We start from the raw sequence: 27,589 nt of genomic DNA, 5'->3' as shown, positions 1-27,589 counted from the left end.
AGAACTGCTAGTTCGGAGTTTGGTGCCACGATAAGTTCCTTGTAAAAGGTTGTCATCGTGTTATGTCTCGACCACAAGCACTGAAACAGTGACTGAAACAAAACCTTAAAAGGAACTCGACTTTATAGTATTTTAGCATTCTTCTCATGCTTCTTTTCTCCTGGGAGCTTTTGTAAGTTACATTGGATTCTTTTCTAATTCTCTTGGTTATATTTTGTTTTTATTCACAAATTCAGATTATTGAAGGTCAATTTTCAGTATATTATCGAAAAAGATCAACTTTTTATTATGATAATGTAATTCTTCAATCATAGGCAAAGCTATGGAATCTTTTTTAGTGACTCCCAAGATAGAGGTTTGCTTGGCTTGTGATACTGTGTGGTGTGGATTGATAATATGGAGGTGATAATTATGACAAATGGGCAAAACGGTTTATCTGGTTTTGAAAGAAATGGGAACTTAACCTGTAATTGTAGCTGGAAACAACATTCTTCATGTGGGCCTTTGAATTCTTGGAGACGTCCAATTTTTGGTGTTCCATTGAAGAGCAAGCGTGGGAAAGAATCTGATAATCGGTTGGTTGGTGGTGGTGGGGTTATTGAGAAAGAGTTAGAATTTAAACCATCTTTTGGTGAGTATTTGAAGGTTATGGAGTCTGTTAGGACTGGAAGAGAAAATAATCAAGTACATAAGTCAAATAGTTATAAGTTGAAGGATGATTTAGAGGGGAATGATGCGCCATTGTTGGAAAGAGATGAAAGGAGTGTAAAATTGAGGGGGTTTAAGGATCGAGTGAAGGTGTCCAAAGTCATGGAAAGTGATGAGTTTGGCGAGAATGCTAATGGGTCCAGTGGTGAGGAAGATGTAGTTAACGCAGAGCTTGATTACAGAGGAGGAAGAATTAGAGAGTTCAATCATAATGTGGATGGCAAAGAAAGTCATGCGCATGCTAATGTAAGAAGGAAGAGGGGAGGAGCTACAAGTGATGAGCGATGGTTGAGGAATGGCACCAGGAGCTCGAACTCAGACTTGGAGGACCTCAATTATAGGAGTTATAAGTTGAAGGGTAATTTAGAGGAGAGTGATGCCCCATCACCGGTAAGACATGAAAGCAGTGTGAATTTGAGGAGGTTTAACAATCGAGAAAAGGTGTCTGGAGTCATGGAAAGTGATGAGTTTGGTGACAATGGTGATGGATGCTCTGGTCAAGAAGATGTAGTTAATGCAGAGCTTAATTACAGAGCAGGTAGAATTAGAAAGTTCAATCATAAGGTGGGTGGCAAAGAAAGTCACGTGCATGCTAATGCAAGAAAGAAAATGGGAAGAGCTACAAGTGATGAGTGATGGTTGAGGAATAGAACCAGTAGCATGAATTCAGACTTGGAGGACCTCAATTATAGGAGTTATAATTTGAAGGGTGATTTAGAGAAGAGTGATGCCCCTTCATCAGTAAGACATGAAAGCAATGTGGATTTGAGGAGGTTTAACAATCGAGAAAAGGTGTCTGGAGTCATGGAAAGTGATGAGTTTGGTGACAATAGTGATGGATGCTCTGGTCAAGAAGATGTAGTTAATGTTGAGCTTGATTACAGAGGAGGTAGAATTAGAGAGTTCAATCATAAGGTGGGTGGAAAAGTAAGTGGTCTGCATGCTGATTTTAGAAGGAAAATGGGAGGGGCAATGAGTGATGGACGATGGTTGAGGGATCATACTAGCAGCATGAAGAGTATGAAGACTCGAATTGCTCAACGAAGTCCTATGGTATTATAATATATTGAAAGCATTGATAGAACTATGGGCTTAAAAGAAAATCTAGCTCATGCTAAAGATTCCCTGGATATGTTCGGAATAAAGGGGAAAGCTTTTGAAGAAGAGAACATTGGTTCTGGAGTCAACAAAATGAATGGTGGAATTGTCAGGAATCGTAGTCAAGCTGATAAAATTACTGACAAGAGATATGTGCAGAAAAACAGATTGTCAAGAAGAAGTGATCAGGCTTTTCTTGAAAGGGGCTATGGTGAGGATTTTGAAGTGGAAAGGGCTGCCTTCAAAAGCTTTGAGCAATCCAATGATGTTATTGGCAAGACAAAAGTTCCGATGTGGAAAAAAGAGGAGAAGATTCAGAAGCTAGGAAACTGGTGTGTAATCTATACTCTTTTATATCCTCTCTTTTTTTCTTCATAAGCTCAACTGAACTTAACTATCCTTTCATTACAACTAACAAGATTTTATTGGCATGTGTGTGCAAATTCTGTGTAGCTAAGCTATTTTGTATTTTGATCTATGCTGTGTAATTGTACCGGTCTTCATGTAACAGAGCAAAGCAATCTGATTCATGTCAAAAGAAGCATTTCCAATACAATGTGTCCGTCCCTGTTTATTTTTCCAACTTTGTGTACTGATACCTGATAGATTTTTGAATTCATTGGACTCTTATTTGCCACTGTAACAAGTGGTCCAGAGATTAATGTGCCCCTTCTCCTCACTCCATGTTTAGATTACAGTCACACCAAGCAGTTTTGTTGTGGTGGGACAGCCTTAGCCTTGGGGGGCAAGGGGTGCCACTGGTTTCTTACCTGGTTTGTTCTTTCCAAAAAGCAGGACAGTTCATATAAAAGTAAACAAATTATGGAGTAACAAGTTGTTAGGACATCAATGAAGGGAATATCTTTTTGTGTGGATGATGCTTTGTTTTAGAAAGTAATTCTCGAGAGCCTCAATTCCAGTGGAATTCCTAACTAATGTGCTTGTTGTAACCCATTTTTGGGTCCCCACATAAAAAATAATAAAATACAAAAAAATTCAAAAAAATATAGTATAAAAAAAATATAACAATGAAAAAATGCCAGAGCGCCCTAAAAATACTCAAAAATTGATTGAGGATGTTCAAAAATATAAAAATTAATTTTTGACAGTATATCATTGACTGATGAGAGCCCCGATGATAAAGAAAATTCAATTTGAGGAAGAAAAAATCCAAAATCAGAAGTTTATGGACTCAATTAAATTTTATTAAAGGTTTAATGGAATTTATGGAGAATTTAATTGCAAGAAAAATTGATTTCGGAGTTAATTTGGGCTTTAATTGGAAGAAATTAAAGTTCTGGGGTCAAATTATAATTTTTGGAAGTTCATTTGGTCAAATCAGGGGCTTAATTGCATAAATATTGAAGTTTAATGGCCAATTAAGGACTTAATTGAAGAAATCCGAGACCAAGGACTAAAATGCAAAACACGCGCAAATTGCAGGCCTATATTTGAATCTGACGCATTTGGCGCCAAAATTCATTTAAATGAAACGACGCGTTTTGGGAAAAATGGCGTCGTTTCATTCACTGTTACAAAAACAAAAAAGGAGAAGCCCGAAACGGTGCCGTTTTGACGGCACTGTGGGTCTTCTTCTTCCCTGGATGCGCGAGGCAGGGGAAGAAGAAGATTTTCTTCCCCACTTTTCGCCTAATTTCTTTCCTGGTTTTTGCTCAAAAAGACGCCCACCATGGACACCCACTTGCCTAGGTTTGTTATCCGTTGAAAGGTAGTGGAGGGGGCGGCCAACAGTGGCCGCCTCAGCACGTTCGCCCTCCCCTGTTTTCCTATAAATACAGGGGAGGGCCGAGAGAAAAAAAAAAAAGAAGGAGGGAGAGGGGACCAAGAGAAAAGAGCAGAGGAGAAGAAAAGAGAGAGAAGGGAATAAAAGAAAAAACCGAAAAGAAGAAGAAGAAGAAGAAGAAGAAGAAGAAGAAGAAGCAGCAGAGAAGAAAACAAAAAAAAAAAACAGAGGAGAGAGAGAAGGAAAACGCAGAGCCCCGCCGGCCACCCCACTGTCAGCGCCGCTTCCTGTCGCCACCAGCAGCTCCGCCAACGACGACAGCCACCGCAGGTCAGCCTTTCTCCCCTTCTTCTTTCTCCTGCTTCTTCTCCGTTGCCAGCCTCCACTGTTCACGTAGCATGTGAACAGTGTAAGGCACTGTACACACGGGCTGGGCTGAGCCCAACCCATGCATTTGGGCCTGGTTCGGCCCAACCCATGTATTTGGGCCTGACCCGGCCCATTTCAAAGAAAAAAGATAAAAAAAAATCAAAAATTTGTTTCAGCATCTTATATTTTTTCCGCGTAGTTTTTATATCATTTTGATTAATATTGGGCAGTATTTTTATGTCGTAAAAATACAAAATCTGATATTAAAATACCCGGTTTTCGTCAAAACTTCCAAAAATACAAAAAAATTGAAAAAAAAGAGAAAAAAATATTTTTGTGCATACGGCCAAGTGTCTCAAAGCTAAAAAATCATTTTGTATTTTTCATACACCAAAAAAACAATGTTTTAGCATGCATTTTGGCTTTAATAACTAGTTTATTAAAGTCAAGAGAATATTGGCCAAAATTTCAAAAACAACAAAAATTTTATTTTGTTTGTCTCTTGGTATCCGGGGTATGACATTACACTTAATGCATATTCCGGATATTTAATTTTTTTTTTCTCGGACAATAGAACCTAGGGTATGACATTATATGTAATGCGTATTCCGAACAATAAGAAACCACAACACGATCTTAGATTTTATCAGACATTAAAACAATGCAGCCTACCTTAGGTAGGGTGTAGTTGGGGTGCTAATACCTTCCCTTTGCGCAACTAGTCTCCGTACCCCATCTCTGAGACCAGTTAGGGTTCCTAGTAAGTAGAATACTAGGTGGCGACTCCCATTCAAATGTTCCACTGATAGGAGACAAGAATTCCTTGTCTCTACATATTTGCCAGGAATAAATCCATATTCCATTTTTGTTTTCCTTGAGGGTGGATGATCGCCGCGCCGCCGCACACGTGCGACAGAATGGCGACTCCACTAGGGATTTTGTGGACTAAGCTTTGTTTTTGTCTGATTATTGTGTTTTATTGTTGTGGTTTGCGTGTTTATTTTTAAATATGCATTTTCCTTTATTTATTTCTTACGTGCTTTAATTTTTATACATATTTGTTCATGCATTGTATAGAACTGCCTCATGCATCACATGCTTTATATTTTTCAAGCACACACAAGCTTTTAAGTTAAGTGGGGAATTAGCGATCTGCCTTATGACCATTGGTCAGGGTTCAGATGTGTGAAACACCCAACTCATATCTGAATGCATGCTTGATAATGGTGGGTATACGTGCCTTAACCATTTCTGGCAACGCCCCTATACTGTCTTTACGAAGATCGTCACTGGGCAGATATGAGACCCTTTTGAGACCAGGTAGAAAACCTATTCATATTCATATAATGAATAGAACCTGTCCTTAGGTTGTATGTGCTATCTTTATTTACATCAAGGCAAACCCTTCTTGAAGCATCTTGAACTCAAGACTGTCACTCAGAAAATTTTCATTGTAAAGTGTGGGCAAGAATCAAGATTCTTGTTTTCATCATGCAAGAGTTATAATCATATGTCACCCCTTGAAGGGCAAGTTTATCATATAAATTACATGTTTAAACATTTAACATGCATACATGCCAGATTGAAATATAGGTCCCCAAAAAGTCTACAACACCCGACTTCGAGCACGAAACATGGAAGATGAAGAGCGTGCTCAACGTGATGCCTATTTGCAAGAAGAGTTGGAGTCTCTAAAAACAAGTGTGGCTCACCTCACTAGCTTACTCAAGCAAACACTAAGAAATACCTCTGATGAAGGTCCTTCTAATCGACCGATCACCTTTGATCCGGCTCCTACTACAGTTCAACCTGAAGAAAGAATAAGCGAACATGGTCAAGAGCCTCAGCAAAATCTAACATTTGTGCAGTCAACGACACCTGCACCATCCCCAACAATCATGGAGGCATCTGCTAACGAGTCCCACAAGGCTAATTCATCTGATAGCATTGATCAAGCTAAGATAGAGGCGCTGGAAGCCAGACTCAAAGCCATTGAAGGGGTAGACTTATATGACCCGGTACGGGCAGCAGAGATGTGTTTGGTCCCAAATGTGATTATCCCAAATAAATTTTATGTTCTTGAATTCATCAAATACAGTGGAACACAATGCCCCATGACTCATCTCAGGTCCTACTGCAATAAAATGGCTGAGGTAGTACATGATGAAAAACTACTAATGCACTTTTTCCAAGACAGTTTAAGTGGGGCAACTTTGAGTTGGTACATGAGATTGGATAACACAAAAATTCACAACTGGAAAGATCTTGTGGATGCTTTCGTCAAGCAATACAAGTACAACATGGACATTGCGCCCGACAGAACCAGTTTGTCCAATATAGAGAAAAAGGATAAAGAAAGCATAAGGGAATATGCTCAAAGATGGCGAGAATTAGCTGCTCAAGTACATCCCCCACTTCTGGACAAAGAGATGGTCTCTTTATTTGCCAACACACTCAAAGCACCATATTACGAACATATGATGGGTAGTTCAGCCCAACAATTCACTGATGTTGTGGTAGTGTGTGAACGCATAGAGCAAGGTGTCAAGAGTGGTAGAATTTTTGCACCAACCGAGAAAAGAGGCTTCAAAAGAAAAGAGGTTCGCCATGTTGAAGATGGCTACATGGGTAGAAAAAATACATCCCAAAATTACCATACTCCATCCCAAATTGCCAACATCAAAAAACCTGAATCCCAAAACTTTCAAGCCAAAAGCCAAATTGGAAATGTCCAAAGGGTTCAAGAACAACTACCTCCACTACCGTTACCCCTGAATGAGATGTATCAAAAGCTATTGAGTATCGGGCAAATAGCTCCAGAACCTCTAACACCTCTGCAGCCACCTTATTCTAATTGGTACAAGCCAGAACTCAATTATGAATACCATGCTGGTATTACTGGGCATAGCATCTATACCTGCAACGCCTTCAAGAGAAAGCTTCTGCAATTAATCAAGGCTAGTTGGATAGAATTGGAAGACGCCCCCAATGTGAATACGAACCCGCTGCCTAATCATGCTTGAAGCATATTAGGATGGAATGTTTGGGGAATTGGAAAGCATCAATGGTCCAGCATGATAGCTTGAATTTTGTAGAACTCAAATTTTGACCGTGGTGTTGTTCCGCGTTGTCTTTGAGTCATCTACGCAGAGCTTTTGAGAGAAGGTTAGCCTATGAACAGATTTGCCAAAATAGAGGAATGAAACCTGCCTTGTTATTGCCTTTTGTTAATGTTTTTGAACAAGACTTTCTCTGTTAATGAGCTTTTCTTGTTAAATAAGATCATGTGTTTTCTTATGTTCATATCATACTCTTTTTTTGTTGTTATTACATGTAAATAACACTTTGAGCACAACTCTTGCTCACAAAACTACAACATGAAGAATCCTTTGGTGTTCCTTTCTTCCAAAATCATAAAGAATCTCATATGTTTTCAAGGATATTTTTTGGGACCTCCAAAGTGAGTACAAAAACAAAAATCGTGTTGATATTTGTCCAAAAACAAATGCATTTTGGAAATTCAAGTGATTCCTTAAATAGGTACACATGTACCTAGAAAACTTAAAAGAAAAAAAAGACAAAGAACACTATGAGGTGACTCAAAAGCTGAGTTTTATTTGACTGAATAAATCACTTTGCATACGCGCATGAAAGCAACACCTATCAATCCTCAATGCAGTGCATTTGAGATGAGGAAAGACCATCTTTGATAATCCTTGCATAAGGTTGAAATATGTCCTTTGCAGTCCCATTTTGAGCCTAGTAATGTTTTTTGGAAATAATCTTGAGTAGAATCACACCCCACACTAGGGGGCAAAATAAGAGAGTTTTTTTTTGTTTTTACCATCCAGACAAAGCAGTGAAGATGGGTGCTGGAATTGATCATGTAATTTTTAATCTTTCATTATCATCTAAATGAAGCAGTGATTGGTTAAGAAAAGAAAAGAAGAAGATCCAAAGGATCTAAAAGATTTGAGCTTCTCATAAAAACAACTGATATGATTGTCCTTAACCAAACAAAAATGAAGAAAACAAAGAGAAAAGCCCAAACCCGACACTGGGGGGCATGGAGACTATTTTGAAAACAACAAATCCAAAAGACAAAAGGTCAGGAAACAAGCATAAGTGATCCCTAGTTTTGAAATCCCTTAAACACCTTTTGAGCCTGCAACATATCCATTTTCTTCGTAACCAATAACCAAAGCCTACATTACATACCTAATAAAGCCCTTTCTGATCAAAGGCAAGCAATCTGGATCGGTATGCAATGCTTTCTCGTGCGAGTCAAATCATTATTCATGCAAATAAAATAAATGCTTTGAATCAATTCGGTTCTCAATAACCCTCAAATTGAAATTTAAACCTTTTTTGACCAACCAGAGGTCACTTCATCTTTAAACCAAAAGCAAAAAGCTTTCATCACGTCAAGAAACCTGTCCATAGGACTCACTTGAATTTTTAAGAACAAGTTTATTTTGCACCAATGTCAAAATCATTTTTGTGATTGGAATAACTTGGAAGTTCCAAAAATTTTGCATGAAAACATTTCATTGTACAAAAAACCCAAACTTTCACATATCCTCACCCCAAACTAAACCCAAGTTGAACACTTGGGGGGCATGATCAAGCTGGGGGGCAATCAAACACACATGGTAGGGTTGGCTCCATGATTCCTTTTCTAAGGAAAATGTCGGGTAAAATTGGCAACTCTTGAGATAAAGGGTGAAGGACAAAGATGTATGATGACATCAAACCCTTCCCAGAGGTCAAGATCATAATATGTAACCCGAGTAAGCAAAAGTGGAAAAGCCATCGAAGTTTACTACCAACACTACAACTTTTGAGAGAAAACAAAGACACCATGAAGAAATGGGGGCCTATATTTCTCAGGTAAGTATACATGCATATCACTCATAATGCATTTTTCTTTCAACATTGATATATTAGTGTTTCAACATCAACCCTTTGGTAGTGCGTTTTCTAACCCTACCTCCGGTTGAATGTGCCTTTGAGCCTTCACCTCCTTTTGAGAGCACCTTTTAGCCCTCACCTCCTTTTAAGTGCGCCTTTGAGCCCTCATCCCTTAGGTAGTGCGTTTTCTAAACCCTATCTCCTTTTGAGTGCGCCTTTGAGCCCTTAACTCATTTTGAGTCCTCACCTCCATTTTGAGTGTGACTTTGAGCCCTCATCCCTTTGGTAGTGCGTATCAAGGTAAAAATGTTATCAAGGTAGAAGCTAATGTTATGCATATTTAAGAAATTGCTAAACCCAGTATATTGCATCACCTTATGCTTATGCTGGATGACATAATAGCCCTCTGAAATTTTTGGATGACAAGTTCTTTTCATTGAATCTACACCTTTCCAAATGATACCCATTAAGCTAAGTTTTGACTTATCTCTGTTATCTAAAAATCTATAGTTTTTTTGCATGTTCTCTAGGTATGAACTGATCTTGTTATCAACAGATTAAACAATAACATGCTTTGTTAAATTTGAGATGACCTGAAAGGGTGCTTTGTGGTCCCTGTAACAGCAAAGTAAAATCATTACTGTATATTGTTTTGAGAGGGCATATTTTATGTACTCTTAAGATCATTCTAAGAATTTCGACTATCTCATCCATTGCATCTCTTCCCACTAATTGGGTATAACACCAAGGATGGACTTGTGCCATGACATGCTGATTATCTGTGAATCATTTCAATTTACATAATGCATAAATCCAGCTATGATCATCCATGGCATTTTGACATTCCTTTTGTATGTAGGTCCTAAATGCTTGTGTTCGGCGAAAACAATGGGAAGGTGCATTTTGGGTCTTACAGCAGATGAAGGAAAAGGATGTGCAACCTTCTACTGCAACGTATGGACTGGTTATGGAGGTAATAGTTGTTTTTACTATCCATGGTTCTTAACAATATTTCACATCAGCAGAACCTGTATCTTAGATTCTTAGCAATACCTTGTTGTATGAGTTTATCATTGTTCTGATAAACAGCTAATTGTTTGCTGACTTGCTACTATGATTATCACTCCATATTTCAACTTTCAGAGAGCTGTTCATAGAACTAGACTTCTAATCTAAGCATATGGACTTATTTTTTCTGAGTACAAGTACATCATGAATTGTTAGTTCAAATCCTACCACCAACCTCTTTGGTGTCATCCAGAGATTCATCTCACCTGTTGCTTGGTGCATGATGGCTGAGAGGTTTGAACGTACCCCAGGTTTTACCCAGTGCTAAATAAAAGGTTTAATTCAGAAAAAGGACTTTGATTTTTGCAGTATGAAGTTAGTAACCTAACCTAAGTACATCAGTTTGGTTGAATAGGGTGTCATATGAACTTGTTGTACAATATTAATTCTCTGATTGGGCTTTCCTTTTCTCATATACAATATTATGAGCACGGGGAGCTATATCACTGCAAAAAGCAGAAATCTGTGTATTGATAACTGTTGCTTGCCCAGTTAAGGTTTCAGTTTATACTACTGTTGAATGCACAAAGAATATGCATGTTTTGCAAGTGTGTCTTTGGTTCATTGAGAGACTGAAGAAGCCTTGGGCTGCACAATTGGGGCCCTTTCCTAACTGCTGGGATGTCTCTTTGGGCATTTAATAGTTTGCAAGCTTTAAAGTTATATATTTTGTACACTCATTGATGCTTTTGTAAAACTCCATGATATAAACAAGTAGATTGCAACCAGTTTGGTGTCACTTCGACCACCTACAATTTGTGTGCTTATTATTACCACTAGCTTTTCTTTGAACAAACAGTCCATCACAACCTCCTTTCATTTCACAGATTGAGAAAATATGCAAGGTTGCTAATAAGCCGCTTGTAGTAACTTACACTGGCTTAATCCAAGCTTGTCTGGACTCTGGAAACATTCAAAATGTTGTGTACATCTTCAATCAAATGAGGAACTTTTGCCCCCCAAATCTTGTTACTTGCAACATAATGCTGAAAGCGTATCTAGAACATGGATTGTTTGAAGAAGCAAACGAGCTTTTCAACAAGATGTTAGACGATGACAATAATATCAGTAGAAGATCTGATTACAAGTTTCGGGTAATACCAGATATCTATACTTTCAACACCATGCTTGATGCAAGCATTGCAGAGAACAGGTGGGATGATTTTGAGTATGTTTATCAAAAGATGTTGCGCCATGGGTTCCACTTCAATGCAAACCGTCATCTTTGAATGGTACTGGATGCTTCTAGAGCTGGAAAGGTACTTCTCAAATCTATTGTGATTATTTGAAATTACACTTGTACGTGAACATATTATTGAAATGGATGTTAATAGCATCTCCATAAAAATAACACTAGGCTGCCAAACTGCATCTACGTCCTGACTGAATAGCCTGATTCAAGGTGCTATTATATGAGAACAGTCAAAAGCACTCGTAGGAATAAAATGGATGCCTTGTTGAATTCCTTAGGAGGGATGATAAGAACTTATCTTTTTAGTACACTTTGGACGCGATCTTTGTAAAATGCTTCTGGGTAATTCATCTGTTAGAAAATTCTGAATTCTGAAAATTTTAGGAAGTGTAAAATCTCAGAATTCAGAGTTATGGAAATCTAACTTTCTTGTCCTTATCCTCTTCAAATTTTAGATATAAACTGTTAGGGAAATTGAAATTTCTCACTTTATCCTTTCAAGACTTCAGATTTAGTACAAAAGAATTGTTCATGCCTATATTAATAAAAACAAAAATACATGTAGTATGTGTGTAGTGGCAACGATTAAACAGCATCAATAGTGTTCTTTTTGTTTCTAATCTTCAATTCAAGAGAAGTTACAAATTCCCATTGTGACTGCAGGGAGAAGTTTTGGAAATAACTTGGAAGCACTTGGAGCAGGAAGATAGGATTCCTCCACCGCTTCTTGTCAAAGAAAGATTTTGCATGATGCTTGAAAAAGAAGACTTCGATTCTGCTCTTGCTTGTATTACCACAAATTCTGCTGGAGAGTCTCAAGCATTCTGCAAAAGTGCCTGGTTGAATGTATTCGAAGAAAACGCTCAGCGGTTTAGAAAGGACACCCTCACGCGGCTAATGCATGAGGTGCGTGTGCTTGCTGCTCAAAGCAACTCGCCAAACCCTGTATTGCAAAATCTATTAATATCCTCTAGTGATTATAATAGGCCTCGTGTAAAGGTTCCTGGATTCAATCAAACATAGATTTTTTGTACAGTTAAATCTTGAAAATCCTTGAAATCTTAATGGAATGCACTCATGCAGCTAGCAAACCAGCATGTCCTAGTAATGATGATAAGGTTTAGGTTGAGAATGAATCTTGAAATTATTCGTCCTGAGAATGCCTCAAGACTATGTGGGCCAATTAAGGAGTTTCTATCAGTATAAAGCTCCGCAATCTATCAAGAAACCACTGTAAAGGGCTTGGCGACCTGCTACTATGCAAAAGGACTCGATGGGATCTATGCTTTAGAACATTTCAAGTTGTCAAGCCTATTATAGGTATCTAAGTTCAATGAAGGTAACATTTCAAGCTGTCAAGCTTGTTATAGGTATGTATGTTCTATGAAGGTAAGCCTTTAAAATGGCTTCAGATGTATCTACTTGTTCAAGATCTAGAATGGTTGTGATTGCTTGGTACTTAAAGTAGATTATAATAGTTCATGCAAGATGTATTGTGTTTGCATTCTTTATAAATGGTTTTGTAAGCCTATAAGAGAGCTTTGATTATGGATAAACAATAGGTTATTAGGTAATTAACAAAGGTGGCTTTTGATTTGACCAAAATAATAAGGAGGTGTGCGCTAACAAAAAAAAATATCATTCATTTAGCCCGAATCGATAACTAAATATATCACAAGTTAAAGTTCAAGTTCTAGATATGATTTTAAATTTTACTGTTTTAGATATGATGAATTAGGACATTGAATTTATAAGTGCCATAAATCAAAGAGTCGTAAGTGTAAACATTTGTAAGTAAAATAGCATAATGAGAAGAGAAGTGATCCTATTTATGATGATTAATATGGTAGTGAGGAGGTTTTCTAAGATAATGATGGTGCTACCTCAATTATCCAAAAGAATGTAATACTTATACCCTTAATATAGTAATGAAAGAAAAGGGAAGTTGTTATGACCGAACATAAAAATATGTTGTTTTTTATCCTAATTTATCGAAATGAAAAAAAAAAAAGAGAGAGAGAAAAGGGAGATTTTAGAGAATCAAGACAACATGAAAAAGGGTATGATATGGAATAAGTCATTAGTGGCTACTAATGGTTCTACAAAGATTGAGATTATACTAGTATAAAACTATTACTAATCTGCACGACTTTTTAGCCATTCTCATCGTGTCATTTTGCAGCAACAAAAATAAAAATAAAAACTACTATGCATGCCTTCATCTCTTTGTTATCTTCTTTTTATCTCTAAAAAGGAGATAAAAATGAATAAAATGATCAATGAAGAGTAAAAAAAAAAGAGTTTATTTTACTTTAAAAATATTAAATTAATATATTTTTTTATGATTTTAATGTTAAAAAAATCAATTCTTGTTTTTTCTTTGGACGATAATTTATTTAGTTTTTAAAAAATGTAAGGCAAATAGTATATTTAAACTCTATTTGTTTTTTCAAACCACAATCACAACAGTTACAATAATACCAAACATACTCTAAGTATCCATTTCTGACAAACACACTTATCTCATAAATACCACATAAAACTATGCAAGTCACATATTTTATCCACCATTTAGCCCGATAAACACTAGTCTGCATAAGCTTCAAATAACCATTCCATTGCGTCACATCTTGGAGGTTCCTACAAGAGTTAAAATAGCTAACATGGTGTTAGCCATTGAAAGATAAACAACACTAAAATTCAAAATAGTTGGAGTTAGATAATATATTATCAATATATAATTTATAAATCTATATTTTATATAAACTGGAGCCAAGTTTGCCTTTTTTTTTTCTTTTTTTTTTTAATCATGGGCTCAACTAAAGAGTGTTTTTAGCTTTAATTGTATTTGCTACTAAAAAGTGATTGGTTAGTAATCCCAATAATAATCTTATTGGTTGTTATTAAATGAAATTAGCTAAGTTAAAATTGGTTAGGGAAGAAATGATTAGGTAATTTTTTTAGAAAGCAAAAGATTATTAAATGAAATTAGCTAAGATTTAATGGTTTGTTTTAAGAATCATAATTGTATATAAAGTTGATGATTTTAAAATAAATAATACTGCATAGACAATGCAATAAATATAAGTTAAATTATTTTGTAAGAATGATATTAGAATAATGCTGGATTGCTATTGATTTTATCATTAATATGTGTATATTTTGATACATAGTAGAAGCTAAATGTCACGACCCGAATCCCGGATCCATGACCGGCACATAGGCAAGGTTCCCCTCCAAGGTTCCAAGCCTATACGAACCCAAACTTACATACAATCCTTTAAACAACTCAATCAGAGTTTAACACATCATTAACAACAAATTAACTTAATAACATAATTCAATTGTCTTAATACAAAAGTTAATATAATTTCATAGTTTTGGAGCACTAACTTGACATAAAAAGGAAGATACAAATTACAACCAAAAAGCAGGTTCGGAAGGTTCAACAAAACTAACCTGCTATCAAGCTATAAGCCTGAAAAGAATAAATAATGAGAGGGTGAGTTCAACAACTCAGTGAGTAGATAACGTTCAATATACACACACGAGGTAATATAACAATGAGAAATATATATACAAGTATGGCTTTAGTTCTTATACGAAGGTTTATCAAATAGGCCATAACAAGAATATCATATGGTAAAACTCGTCAGAAAATCAAAATGCAATGAGCATGAGGCTCCGTACTGTGGGATGATCAGTCCACACAGGTTGGTGACTCCCCCGACCAACTAGGGTTCAGATACGATGTGCACAAAGACTAACACTACCCTGTTAGCATGGGTATTCTGACTGACATATCATAGGGTCATAATCATAATCAAACAAACATATTCATATCTCAAAGCTCAACTCATGACATCAATCAAATGAGGAGCTATCAATCCAGAAGTCAATTCAAAATATATCTTGGTTCATATCAAGAATTCAGATTCAATAATTGATCATGCTTTATCATAACAAGATAATAATCAACATATATATTATCACGAAGCATGATCCAATTCATATTAACAAATCAAATATTTATAGTATTTCTCATGCATATGGAAAATTATCCACTCACCTGACTTAAAAGCAAACAACACTCACAAGCTGAAACCGAAGGAAATCCTACTGACGTCCTGCCGGTAGAATATCAAGATTATCTGAATACAAAGGAGACATATTCAAGAATGACTCGAAAGAACATTTAACCTATTTAATACACTTAACTAAGGGTGTATTCCGTAACCCTATATGTTTTTAAATTAACTAGTCAAGTTTCTCAAAAACCCAAAATCTAACGATTTTCCCGAAATCTAATCCATAATAAAAACAACTAATAAAATGGGTAATAATTCACTAAATAACCCTTAATATTCATCAAACTAATCTGTAAAAGCTAATATTGCAGCTAGGGACTAATCAGGAATTTTTCCATATTTTTAGGGCCAAACTGTAACTTTTATCAAATGGAGGACCAAACTGAAATTTGTCATAAATCCATGAATATATTGAAATTCTGACCTTAATTAATCCTCAATTCTGTCCAGGATGTATCATTATGCTCCAGGGATCATTCTGGAATTTTACTAAATTTTTAGGGTCAAACCGTACTTTTTGTCAAATTGGAGGACTAAACTGTAATTTCTGTAAATTGAGGGACCAAATTGAATTTTCATCATCTTCAACCTCAAACCCAGAATTTCAACAGATCACCTACTGTTATCCCCTGATTTCTAACACAAATTCACCATTCAAACAAAATCATCATAATCTTCCATAATCAACTTAATAATCAATTACCCACAACAATCAACCCCTAACCTTCAATTTAATTCATCAATTAAACCCAAAACACAAATTCTCAAAACCCTAACATTCATCAAAACCGAAATTTAAACTTCAATAAAACATATATATACATAATCTTATCTTTTTATTTATTTCCTCCAACTTCTTTCTATTTCCTTTCCAATTTCCCTCTTTTCTCTTCTTCTTTCTCCCTTCTCTCTCACGGTTCTGCTCTCTAATTTCAAATCACTCTTTCCTTTTTCTTTTTCTTTTTTTTACTTCCTATTTATATATATCAACTATTTGTCTAATTACAACTATACCCCTCATTCATTTATTCCAACTTTTAAGCCTTCAAGGGCTTTATTGTATTTTCCAACTCATTTATTTCAAAACATTACACTAAATAATAATGACATTTGATAGTGTCCGTCCTATATATTCCACATAAATAATGATTTATGGTTATTGATATTATCATTGATCACAAGTATAAATTTGGTTAACATAATAATAAAAGATAATAAGATATTAGTCTTTAATAATTGCTTTTGATTATGATTGATTTGGTTAATTTTGATATTAGTCTAAAGAATGTTGGGATATGAGAAATAAATCATTCTTAAAAGAATGAAGTCTAATAATTGCTTTCATTAATTTGAATAATTTAATTGGTTCTCTCTCCTCAGCATACTACAAAGTAGGAATAATTAAAACCCCAACTTACCTATACACGTGTACCTTCTATAAAGATTGTTGGGATATGAGAAATCTTGGGCCACTCAGAGCCATTCTTCTTTCTACAATTTTCTTTAAGATGTGGACATCCGCAGATAGTCAATTCCTTTAATTTGGAGAGGCGTTGAATGGCTGTTGAACTTGGCATATACTTGAGATTCTTGCAATCCCAAATCCAAAGAAATCGAAGAGAAGAAAGGTTGGCCATCCATTCTAGCAATGCTTCATCAAATTCCTCTCCCTTGAAATCCATTATCCACAATGTCTCGAGGGCAGTGAGGTGTTGAAGTTGGTGTGGTACACTCTTCAGTTTATCCCATCCATATATCCTTAGGGATTTGAGGGACCTATTCAAGTTGAGGTGTTGGATTGAGTTTAAAACTCCTACAGGAAAAGCCTCCATCTTCTCTGAGAAACCACCGATGCTCAATTCCTGCAGTTGGGTGAGGCCGCCCAACCAATCATCCTCTGGGATATCACTCAAACTGGGACACGCGGTGATTTGTAATTCAACAAGAGATCGCAATTGTCGTAAACAATGCCAATCAATACTGATGAGCTTATAACAACCGTTAATCTTCGAAGCGAAGACAATTCTTGTAAATCACTGATATGGATAAGCGCAACATTGTAGTCCGCTTGGAAGAGCTCCCAATTTACACCCATTAACACTCAATTTCTTCAAAGAATTCAAATCTCGGAAATCACCAGGAATTGAGATCGACTTACTGCAGTGTTGTACGCTTGGAATGGATGCCAGCTTTGGACAGCTCGATATATCCAATTCCACCAGAGCTGTGCAGTGTTGTACGCTTGGAATGGATGCCAGCTTTGGACAGCACCATATACTTAAAACTCGAAGAGACGTGAAGCCATGAAATTCACCAGACAAATATCTCAGCTCATCACAAATGCTAATTTTAAATTCTACAAGAGATGAAAGACGACATATCGGAATGCTTTCCAACTTTCCACAAAACTCAATGCTCAACTTTTCAAGACTAGGAAATACTGCAACAACTTCTCCACCTGGTACCATCCATTCTTCAAGACCATCCATCATGGATAGAGTGAGTATTTGTAGTGCTGGAAACAGTACACCTGCGCTGTCTCTGCTGCTATAGAACTCATTGCCTATACATTTCACATTAGGCATCCTACTCATCTCTAGAATCTTAAGGCGAGGAAGACATCCAAGTGTTGGGAGTTGCCTCAACTTGCTGCAGCCTTTCAATCTCAGCACCGTCAGATTATTGAGTTGCAATATCCATGATGAGAAATTTTCACCTCCATAACCCTCAATTGTCAAGCTTCTTATGTCTGGGTGAGGCTGCAGGCCTTCCAGCACATCCTCGCTATTGACACTGCTGTTACCTTCGTCATCACTCCATTGAAACACCAATTTGTTCATTCTTTTTCCACTCAGTTCTGCCTTCTCAGCTTCTTCTCTGTCTCTCACTTGCTCAAGCTTGCATATCTTCAATGCTCCTCTTAGTTCTTTCAAACATCCCAGCTCTTCAACCATATGATCTGGACCCACAGCAAATATCGGCAGAGTTTGAAGGCGTGTTAAGAGTCTCACCTCAGCTGGCACTAGCTTTGGATCATCAAAATGAAGATGTCTCAAGCTCACTAAATTCCTCACTTTCTGGGGAAGCTTTTCTAGTGACTTGCAATCAGTGAATCTTAATGTTTCCAAATGGTAGAGCTTGGTGATGGATTCCGGCAATGCTCTGATAGCAGTATCCGAGATATCAAGATATCTCAAATGTCTCAGCTTGCAAATTGAATCTGGTAACTCTGTGATATCAGACCGTTGCAATTTGAGAGTTCTCAAGCTTTTGAATTTCCAAGGCCCGTTGAGTACATCAACCATTGAGAAAACAGTTCGCAATTTTTTAGCATCAACCGCTGTTAATGCTGCCTTGTCATCCCCACGAGATACGAGATTTAGATGACGAATATGAGATGCACCATCAACAGCCGAACCCTCTTCCAGATTTAACACTTCTGATTTTGAGACCTGTAATGCAAGATCATGCACTAGATCATGCATCTTGCAACTTGTTACGATCTCACACTCATTCCTTTTAACATCTTGGAAAAAGGAATTTGCAAGCAAGTCATTGAAATACTTGTTGCCTTCGTCTTCCATCCTCCCATTTGATGGCCTGAGAAAACCTTCAGCCATCCAAAGTTGAACCAGCTCTTCCCTTTCAATTACAAAATCTTTAGGGAAAATGGAACAGTATGCAAAACATTTTTTCAGTGGAGGCGATGACAGGTAATCAAAACTTAATCTCAATATGCGCAAAGCTTTTTCATGTACATCCCGAGAATCCCAATTTCTACTCTTTAGAATTGACTGCCACACATCTGCCTGCTTTCCGTGAAGAGTTCCTCCCAAAACATTAGCAAGCAACGGAAGCCCTCCACATTTCTTTGCAATCTCTGTTCCAATAGACTCCAAGTCTGAAGCTATTGTTTCTCGTCCACCCCCACTCACCTTTTGCTTAATAATGGACCAACATTCATCATCTGTTAGTTTTCCTGGCTCGTGCTGAATACCAGGAGAAGTCTCCATCATGTCTGCGACTTGCTTTTTGCGGGTTGTAACAACAACACCATTCCCATTCATGCTGGTAATTTTTAACAGTTGCTCCTTCAAATCATCCCACTTATCACGGTCTTCATTCCACACATCATCAAGAACAAGAAAAAATGTCTTACTTTCCAGCTCTTTCTGAAGGTTTTCCATAATTGCATCTAGATTGGTCAACCCACCAATAGATTTATCAATCTTTTGCAACATCTCTCCTAAAATCCTCCCTTTACTAAAATCATTAGAAACACAAACCCAAATTGTTAAATCAAAGTGTTTTCTCTCCCGCACTACTTCACAAACTTTTTTTGCTACAGTAGTCTTTCCAAGGCCAGCCATCCCCACTATAGGGACAACCGGAAGGACATGTTGGTGTTTGGTCAAGCTAGTCAGCAATTCCATAACTTTAGAGACATCATCCTCCCTTCCTACAACTTCTGAGCTGTCAAGGAACGAATGTGTCTCTCGATCTGGGTCCCAGCTAACTTCTTGAGCTCTATCTACAGGTAGAGATGTCAATCCAAGCCCAAATCCGGCTGCATCTTTCCGGATTTCATCCAGGGCTTCATTGATCTTCTTAACTTTTTGACCCATAATCAAACGGAATGCAACAGGATTGTGGAGTGAAAACCAATCACGTACCTTTCCCTTCTTTTGGTCTTTTCGGAGAATCTCATAAGCAAACTCGTCCAGAACATCTTCAGCATCGTAAGCTACATCCTGTAGGTTCTGCAGCCAACGCTTCACAGACTCGTCTGTTACTGCCCTTCTGGCTGCGTCTTGGAGCACATCTTTGATCATGGTCAAGGACTGGTTGAGCTTTCGCAGCTGGCCCTCCAATCCCCAAGCAAGTCCGATAACTTCAGCAGCAATGGAACTCACCCTTTTCAAAGTCTCCTCCAAGGCAAACGTAAGAAGAAGCTCTGCTGCCATATTCTCCGTCTCTGTTTGTTTTTTTTTTTTGGGGGGGGGCCCGGGGGGGGGGGATCAAAGAAGAAATTTTGAGCACAAGAGAGAGAGAAGCATGGTGTGAAATATTAAAAGATGAAACGGAGCATAGTTGCATGAGGGTCCCTTCCTCCCTAATTGATTGATGGCTGTTGGCAGCATCTTCCACGAACCACTACTGTCATGTTGTTATGGCATGGCTAAGAAAATTCCACGTTACAAAAAAACACCCATCAAGAAAGTGACCTTATAAACAACAAAACTAATCTTGATTGATTGCTAGCAGAAGCTGCTGACAAATAATTAATGACTTTCATCGTCATTTACCAATCCATGAATTGCGTGAACCAGTCAAGAATCCATGAAGATGACTTCTCTTTGCTGTATTGTGGGGACAAATCCTTTCAACAGCCTTGCTATATTCTCTGGACAAAAGTTAGCCCAAACACAAACCTCCATGCAATGTGGCGGGAATTTGTTAGCAGCAGCCCATTAACCACTCCTTTTAATTTTATTTTTTTGTTTTTTTTATCAATATCTCTTCTCGGCATCTTATTCCGGCCTCCACTCAAAAATATATGTTTTCTTTGTTTTTAGATCGGTTGTGGGGGCCATGTGGTTGCCTAGAGCACTATTTATATACCAAAAAGACCATTCTACTTGCCCATTTATAGGATTGTTTTTTTAGTTGAACAACTAGCAGCGAGCCCGAAACCCTTTGTCACCTATTCTTAGAAAGCAATAGTGACGGGATAATTTTTGGTTAAATTTTGTATTTGTATTTTTAATAATTATCCGTTTGAATTTTTTCATATTGTTAAAGATTTATATTATTATTAATTTTAAAATTTATAAAATTAATTAAAAAATATATAAACAAACCTAGAGACCGATGTTTACTTAAAAAAAAAAAAACTTTTTGGTAGAAAGCTTGATTTCCAACAGTCTTTAATGTAAGCACCATTAACAGTTCTGTCGTGATTTGCAAACATGAGTTGTTTGGAAACAACAATGTTGTTAAAAGTTCGTACATAATTCATCTTTTTTTTTTTTTTCCAGATCAACACAGATCATCTTTTTTAACATATATAGATAAGTTAAAAGGTTACTAATTATTCATAACCTTTGTCGGCATGGTATTTGGTATCACTTTTAAACTATACAAATACCATGCCGACAGGAGGAAACGATTCCAAGCTATTGATCATGAACCTGAGAAATTGATGGTGTATTTATTTTTGAGATAGTTTTTGTGTTTATAATTTTAAAAAATTAAGTTTTAAAAAAGTATGGTTGGATAAGGTTATTTGGATTTAGATATGTATTTGGTAAAAATATTATAGTTGAGGTTATTTCCATTATCAACAAGAGAATATGACTTCATGCAGTGGTAGAACACCTCCTTCCTAGGATCTCCCCATTCCTATAGTAAACAAAAAGTGAAAGTCACGTTCCATATAGATTTGCCCCACTGAAAGCCAGATTTAAAGGTAGCTTTAAAAAATTATTATTATTATTATTATTATTATTATTATTATATATTTTTAAATAAAAAATACTTTATAAAATAATTATTTTTATCTTCAAAAATGTTTTTTTAAAAAATTAATTAATTTTTTTTGTTCAAATTAAGTTTTTTACAAAATTAATTGTGAAGTATTTTAAAGATGAAATGAAGTGAGCATTGGAATGCATTGAACATTAAAGCAGAGAAAGTTGCGTGAGGGTCCCTTCCTCCCTATACTAATTGATTAATGGCTGGTGTCAATTTGTCATGCCACGGCTGAGAAAATTCCACATTCGCCTCTGTCAGCATTGTATGTATTTAGAATAACTTCTTCCACATTTTTCGTCAATTTATCACTAGATTTTTAGCCGCAGATATAAAGAAAGGGTAGGTGTTCTTGAAGGGTGCGGAAATGGATGTCTCTTCTTTAAGATCTTTGAAACTCATGATGAGACATTGCGGTAAGTTTGAAATTCTTGATGACTGTTGTATTATTTGAAACAAGTAGCATAATTGCTACTTCGATCTCCTCCCAACTTCAGTTTTTCAGTTTGTTTAAAAGGACGAGTTTATATGTTAAACATAATTATTTTAAATAAGATAAGTTGAATAAAATAAAGAGGCAAGCCAATAATTCAGAACAACCAAAAGTTTATCAATTTATTGATGACAAATTGTCACACACAGCTAGCCAAGGAAATTAAAGAAATTAGCCGACAGGACCTCACAGTAGTAAACCCGAAGAAATTAGACAAACATAGAATTTAGTAATGAAGTATTAAGTTCAAAGAAATTTAAATTGCTGAATGAAATTAGTTAACTTTGCATTTTATCATGACATGCCAAGTCTTGTTCTTTTGCTCTGGTTAAATCTGATGGAGTTCCACTTGAACCTGCCCCTCCAAAACATGAGGTTTTGTCAAATAAACATTGCATTTTCTTTTCAGGAAAATTAATTTAAGCGAAATAAAAGGAATTGAAGAATGGATACAAATGTGAAACTAAATATGATATATTTAAATCCTCATAACCCGTACCTAATGAAATGTTTCTTCACCATTTTCCCTTCTAATATTTGGACTTACCAATAACTAAGCTTTTCTCTTCTTTTTCTTCTTTTATTGTTATCAAATCAAGCTTTTTACCTTCAATAATACAAAATTCTTCTAGAGTGGTGAGGTATGTTATGCTTCCTGGCAAAGAAATCAAGCTACTAAGATTTTCACATCCAAATACTTCTAAGGCCAAATTTTCTAGATTTTCACAATTAAAGATGAATAAAGTATGAAGAATTTCAAGCACCCAATCCATAATAGATTGGGCAGCTCTTCTAATCCTTCACTTGCAACTAGATTTGAAAAGAGATTTTGGGAGTCTTTTTATTTATGTGTTCCCATAAAAACTGGGGGTGAGGTTTTAAGAAAATCCACAATTAATAGATCAAAAACTCTTTGTGACCAGGCTAAATTATCTGTTTTATAAAAATGTAATGCTTCTATATTGATTTTCTATATTTAAATTAATTTATTAAGTATTTCTAAATGTTTATTTGAGGATTTAAACTTAAAAATCAAGAAAAAAAAAGCATATTCATAAATCAAAAGATTGTAAAAGTAAAATCTTAATAACTATGATTTCATCTTTATTAATTTGTGAGATAATAGTAAATGACCGATTCAACCCTCACTGGTATACTCTTCAGGCAGAAGGACTGCGCATGCGCTCCATCTACAAATGTTAAGAAAGCCTGGACAAGTGGAATCCAACACAAAGCATATAACAAAATATATAAAAAAAAAAAAGTGACTAAAAAACAGAGAGCAAAACAAATTTATTAACAACCATTCAGGATTTCCCTTTTAATTTAAATAATTAAAAATTCTTGAATACTTATTTAAATTACCAAGTTTTTTATTTATTAAAACAACTATGTTGCTAATTAAAAATATATATGTTTTTGTCAAGATAAAAAATAAATAATAAAAGAGAATTTTGACTTTTTTATGTAAAATTAATTTATCAATTTTTTGACAAATACTTATTTTAATTATCTTAAAATTAAATACCAATAAATTTCCAAAAAGACATCGTGACGCAGTAACAAAGGAAAGTAATATTGCCTTGCCCTGCACTACACTCTTGTGTGGAAAAGCAAAGATTCTTGATTGCTTCCCTTGGTGAACACATCTTTTCTCTTTTCTTCTGTTCCCTTCTCTTCTTTCCATAAAGCAAAGCAACCGCATTTGCTTCTTCGGAAAGAAAGAAACTCCCTCTAAGCTTCCCACTATCAAAACCTCCTTTAACCTTTTTATTTTTTTTTAATTTTTTTTATTATAGCCCAGGTTAAGATTTTATCAATATTTTTATACTAGTTTTATATAAAAATAAATTTATAATTCTCGATTGAATTATGAAAAAATTCTGAAAATTTACGTGGAACCTTCTAATATGATGGTTTAGCTTGGATTAAATTTTAAATTTTTAAAGAAATTAATAAATTTGATAAAAAAATCATAATTTAATTAGTTTTACGTTATTGGAAGTAATTTTTAATTCGACAATCAGATTAAGTTGAAATTTTACGAGAAATATAAAAATATATTAAATAAAATCTAGTTATACTTTTAAAATGAATGAAGTTTGGTACTACTAATAAAAAAACATCAAATAAAAACAAAACAATTCATTAAAAATAATATAATTATTTATTATTAAAAAATAAAATAAATCACATCCTCCTCCTATACTAATTGATTGATGGATGTTGGCAGCATCTACCACGAACCACCATTGTCAATTTGTCATGCCACGGCTGAGAAAATTCAACATTCGTCTCTGTCAGCATTGTAAGTATTTAGAATAACTTCTTGCACATTTAGGTAGCCAGCCACCTAGAGGAATATCTCTACAGTTGGCTTTTATACTAAGATTACCTTGCCTTTCAAATCTAGAAGATATATTATCCATATTAAAACTAGAAAATCTTAAAAAGAAAATAAACTAAGTAAGTAATTAACTCACATTAAAATACCAAAATAAAGCAAGAAATCTAGAAAATAAACATATTTAAAAACATGATATACAAAAACAAACATATTTAATTGCATTTCCTAATCTTACAGTTTTCTGCCAATTCTTTTTATATATATACATATTTAACATGATAGCAACTCATTGTATCCATGAAAACGATGTGTTCTTTTTCAGCTAACTTCTTATCAAGATATCAATCAATCAATCATACATAACACCATGGTTTTATACACAAAGCTTTTATTAAAAAAAAAACTTTATATATTTACCTATAATCTAAGTTATTTTATACCTATTAAAAAACCAGCCGACATTTCATAGAAGAAAAAAAACCAACCGAGAACCTCTGTTCCTGTGATTTTGGTCCTATAAAACTCTGTACACGTGTTGAATTGTCTTGCCCATCACTTTCTAGTAGAAAACGTAAGGGGGCCAAGAAATTGAAACCTCAACAGGGGAAAAGAGGCCCTCAGACGATGCAAATTATGTTTTTCATTTCGCTTTAGGCTTTATTTGTTTTTACTTACATATGGTAAGGTGTTTGATAATAAATTAAATTGTGTTTTATATTATAGAATTTATTAAAAATATAAATTTAAAATGCAGTTTTTATATAGTAATTTTTAGTTTTTACATGTTTTCTTAACGGAATTTCGTAAAATCCTGTTTGTTTTTGCGTTTTAAAAATGTTTTTGAAAAAATTTGAATGTTTTTTTATTCAAATTAATATATTTTTAATGTTTTTAGATCATTTTAATACACTAATATCAAAAATAATTTTTTTAAAAATAAAAAAAAAATTATTCTAATGCATTTCCAAGTAAAAAGCAACCGCAACTACACTTCTACCAAACATTTTATATATATTTTTTGTTATACATAAACTTCAATCGTAATTTTTATCGAATATATATCTAAATCCAACAACCAAACATAACTATATTTTTTAAAAAACTTATTTTTTAAAATAAAAACCATAAATAACAAGTTACCTAAAAAAACAAACATTTTTTAAGTGTTTTTGGGAGTGTTCATGACAGACACTTGGAAAGAGATGTATCCATGCAGACCAGACACAGGCAAAGAGGTGACAAATTACCCAATTACCTTCTTCGTCAACTGTGTAGGCTATGGCGGAAGTTCAACGCATTACTTCACCCGTCTACATCATCTTTCTTCATAGATCTCAAATCCGCCTGTGCTGGGTTGATTCAATAGCCTGATAACTCTCGAATCATGATGGTTTTTGAATTGTTTGAACAGTTTACTTTATTTAATTCGATTTGATAAACTTGATGACTAGATTAATCCAATAAAAATTCATGTAAGATTATCTAATCAATAATTTTTATATAAAATAATATTATTTCATTAAAAAAACTCGTTAAACTTATCGTTATAATCAATAATTTTTATATATTTAACCCATTACCCAAATCTCGAATCAAATTATAAAACAGGCTGATCAATATAATTAGTGACTCCAAGATAGAGGTTTGCTTGGCTTGTGAGACTGTGTGGTGTGAATTGATAATATGGAGGTGATAATTATGACAAATGGGCAAAACGGTTTATCTGGTTTTGAAAGAAATGGGAACTTAACCTGTAATTGTAGCTGGAAACCATATTCTTCATGTGGCCCTTAGAATTCTTGGAGACCTCCAATTTCTGGTGTTCCATTGAAGAGCAAGCGTGGGAAAGCAATGAGAGTTGTTGGTTTAAGAGTTAAGGCATTGCAAAAAGACGAGTCTGATAATCGGTTGGTTGGTGGTGGTGGGGTTATTGAGAAAGAGTTAGAATTTAAACCATCTTTTGGTGAGTATTTGAAGGCTATGGAGTCTGTTAAGACTGGAAGAGAAAAGAATCAAGTACATAAGTCAAATAGTTATAAGTTGAAGGATGATTTAGAGGGGAATGATGCGCCATTGTTGGAAAGAGATGAAAGGAGTGTAAAATTGAGGGGGTTTAAGGATCGAGTGAAGGTGTCCAAAGTCATGGAAAGTGATGAGTTTGGCGAGAATGCTAATGGGTCCAGTGGTGAGGAAGATGTAGTTAACGCAGAGCTTGATTACAGAGGAGGAAGAATTAGAGAGTTCAATTATCATGTGGATGACAAAGAAAGTCATGCGCATGCTAATGTAAGAAGGAAGAGGGGAGGAGCTACAAGTGATGAGCGATGGAACCTCTGGCTTTTGTTACATCAATGACCTGGTTTTGGGGATTTTGGAGCTTCTGAAACACCATGCTCGTGATATAGATGTTCATCATGGTGATGGTGTTGAAGAAGCCATTTATTTCACTGACAGAATTGTTGCTAATTTTTTCTCTGAGAGAATGCGCTCCAAAGACAGAATTGCCTATTTCGATGATGGTCAGTGAAAAAGTTTTGAACTTTCTATGTCTTTTGTTTTTGTTTAAGCTGTTTTGATCTTTGCAATCAAGCATTCACTGATGTAGCATCCAAAATTTTCTTTGCAGTGTTTTTTTTATAACGAATTTATGGAAGATTTATAAAGATGGGTTTTTGTTGATATAGGTGATGTGGGCAGTGTTTATTTTGGACCAAACCATCCAATGAAGCCACACAGACTTTGTATGACACACCATCTTGTTCTCTCTTATGAGCTACACAAGAAGATGGAAATTTATGTAAGTTAGGTTAAAGATTTGATATTTCTAGTATTTTTCTGTGTAGTTTTCTGGGAAAAAAAAAAACGACGTGGGGTGTTTTTGTTTGTCGAATTTGTTATGCAGAGACCACACAAGGCATATCCTGTTGAGCTTGCTCAGTTTCATTCCGAGGATTATGTTGAATTTTTGCATCGGATTACGCCGGATACTCAGCACTTGTTTGCAGGGGAATTGGCTAGATGTATGGCTCTTTTGTTGTGA

The 27,589-nt window shown here is 35.4% G+C and overlaps 3 protein-coding genes and 1 pseudogene across 3 annotated transcripts; 3 read left to right on the top strand and 1 right to left on the bottom strand.

Moving 5' to 3' along the window:
- On the top strand, positions 1 to 27,572 carry LOC140954960 (uncharacterized). The gene is made up of 3 exons (XM_073406190.1): positions 1 to 172; positions 315 to 2,138; positions 27,488 to 27,572. The coding sequence occupies exon 2, from the start codon at positions 397 to 399 to the stop codon at positions 1,342 to 1,344; it is 948 nt and encodes a 315-aa protein (XP_073262291.1). The 5' UTR covers positions 1 to 172; positions 315 to 396; the 3' UTR covers positions 1,345 to 2,138; positions 27,488 to 27,572.
- On the top strand, positions 10,964 to 12,595 carry LOC140954965 (pentatricopeptide repeat-containing protein At1g30610, chloroplastic-like). The gene is made up of 3 exons (XM_073406204.1): positions 10,964 to 11,157; positions 11,754 to 11,996; positions 12,174 to 12,595. The coding sequence occupies exons 1-3, from the start codon at positions 11,128 to 11,130 to the stop codon at positions 12,294 to 12,296; spliced, it is 396 nt and encodes a 131-aa protein (XP_073262305.1). The 5' UTR covers positions 10,964 to 11,127; the 3' UTR covers positions 12,297 to 12,595.
- LOC118046649 (putative disease resistance protein RGA3) lies at positions 14,402 to 20,184 on the bottom strand (annotated as a pseudogene).
- Positions 26,195 to 27,589, top strand: LOC118046654 (histone deacetylase 9). The gene is made up of 3 exons (XM_035055630.2): positions 26,195 to 27,068; positions 27,234 to 27,346; positions 27,452 to 27,589. Exons 1-3 carry the CDS (start codon positions 26,867 to 26,869, stop codon positions 27,587 to 27,589), a joined length of 453 nt encoding a protein of 150 aa, XP_034911521.2. The 5' UTR covers positions 26,195 to 26,866.

Source organism: Populus alba, chromosome 1 (genome assembly GCF_005239225.2).
Source record: "Populus alba chromosome 1, ASM523922v2, whole genome shotgun sequence".
Taxonomy (NCBI): Eukaryota; Viridiplantae; Streptophyta; class Magnoliopsida; order Malpighiales; family Salicaceae; genus Populus; species Populus alba.
Note: the sequence above shows the minus strand (reverse complement) of the source record. Positions and strands in the feature narration are given on the sequence as shown.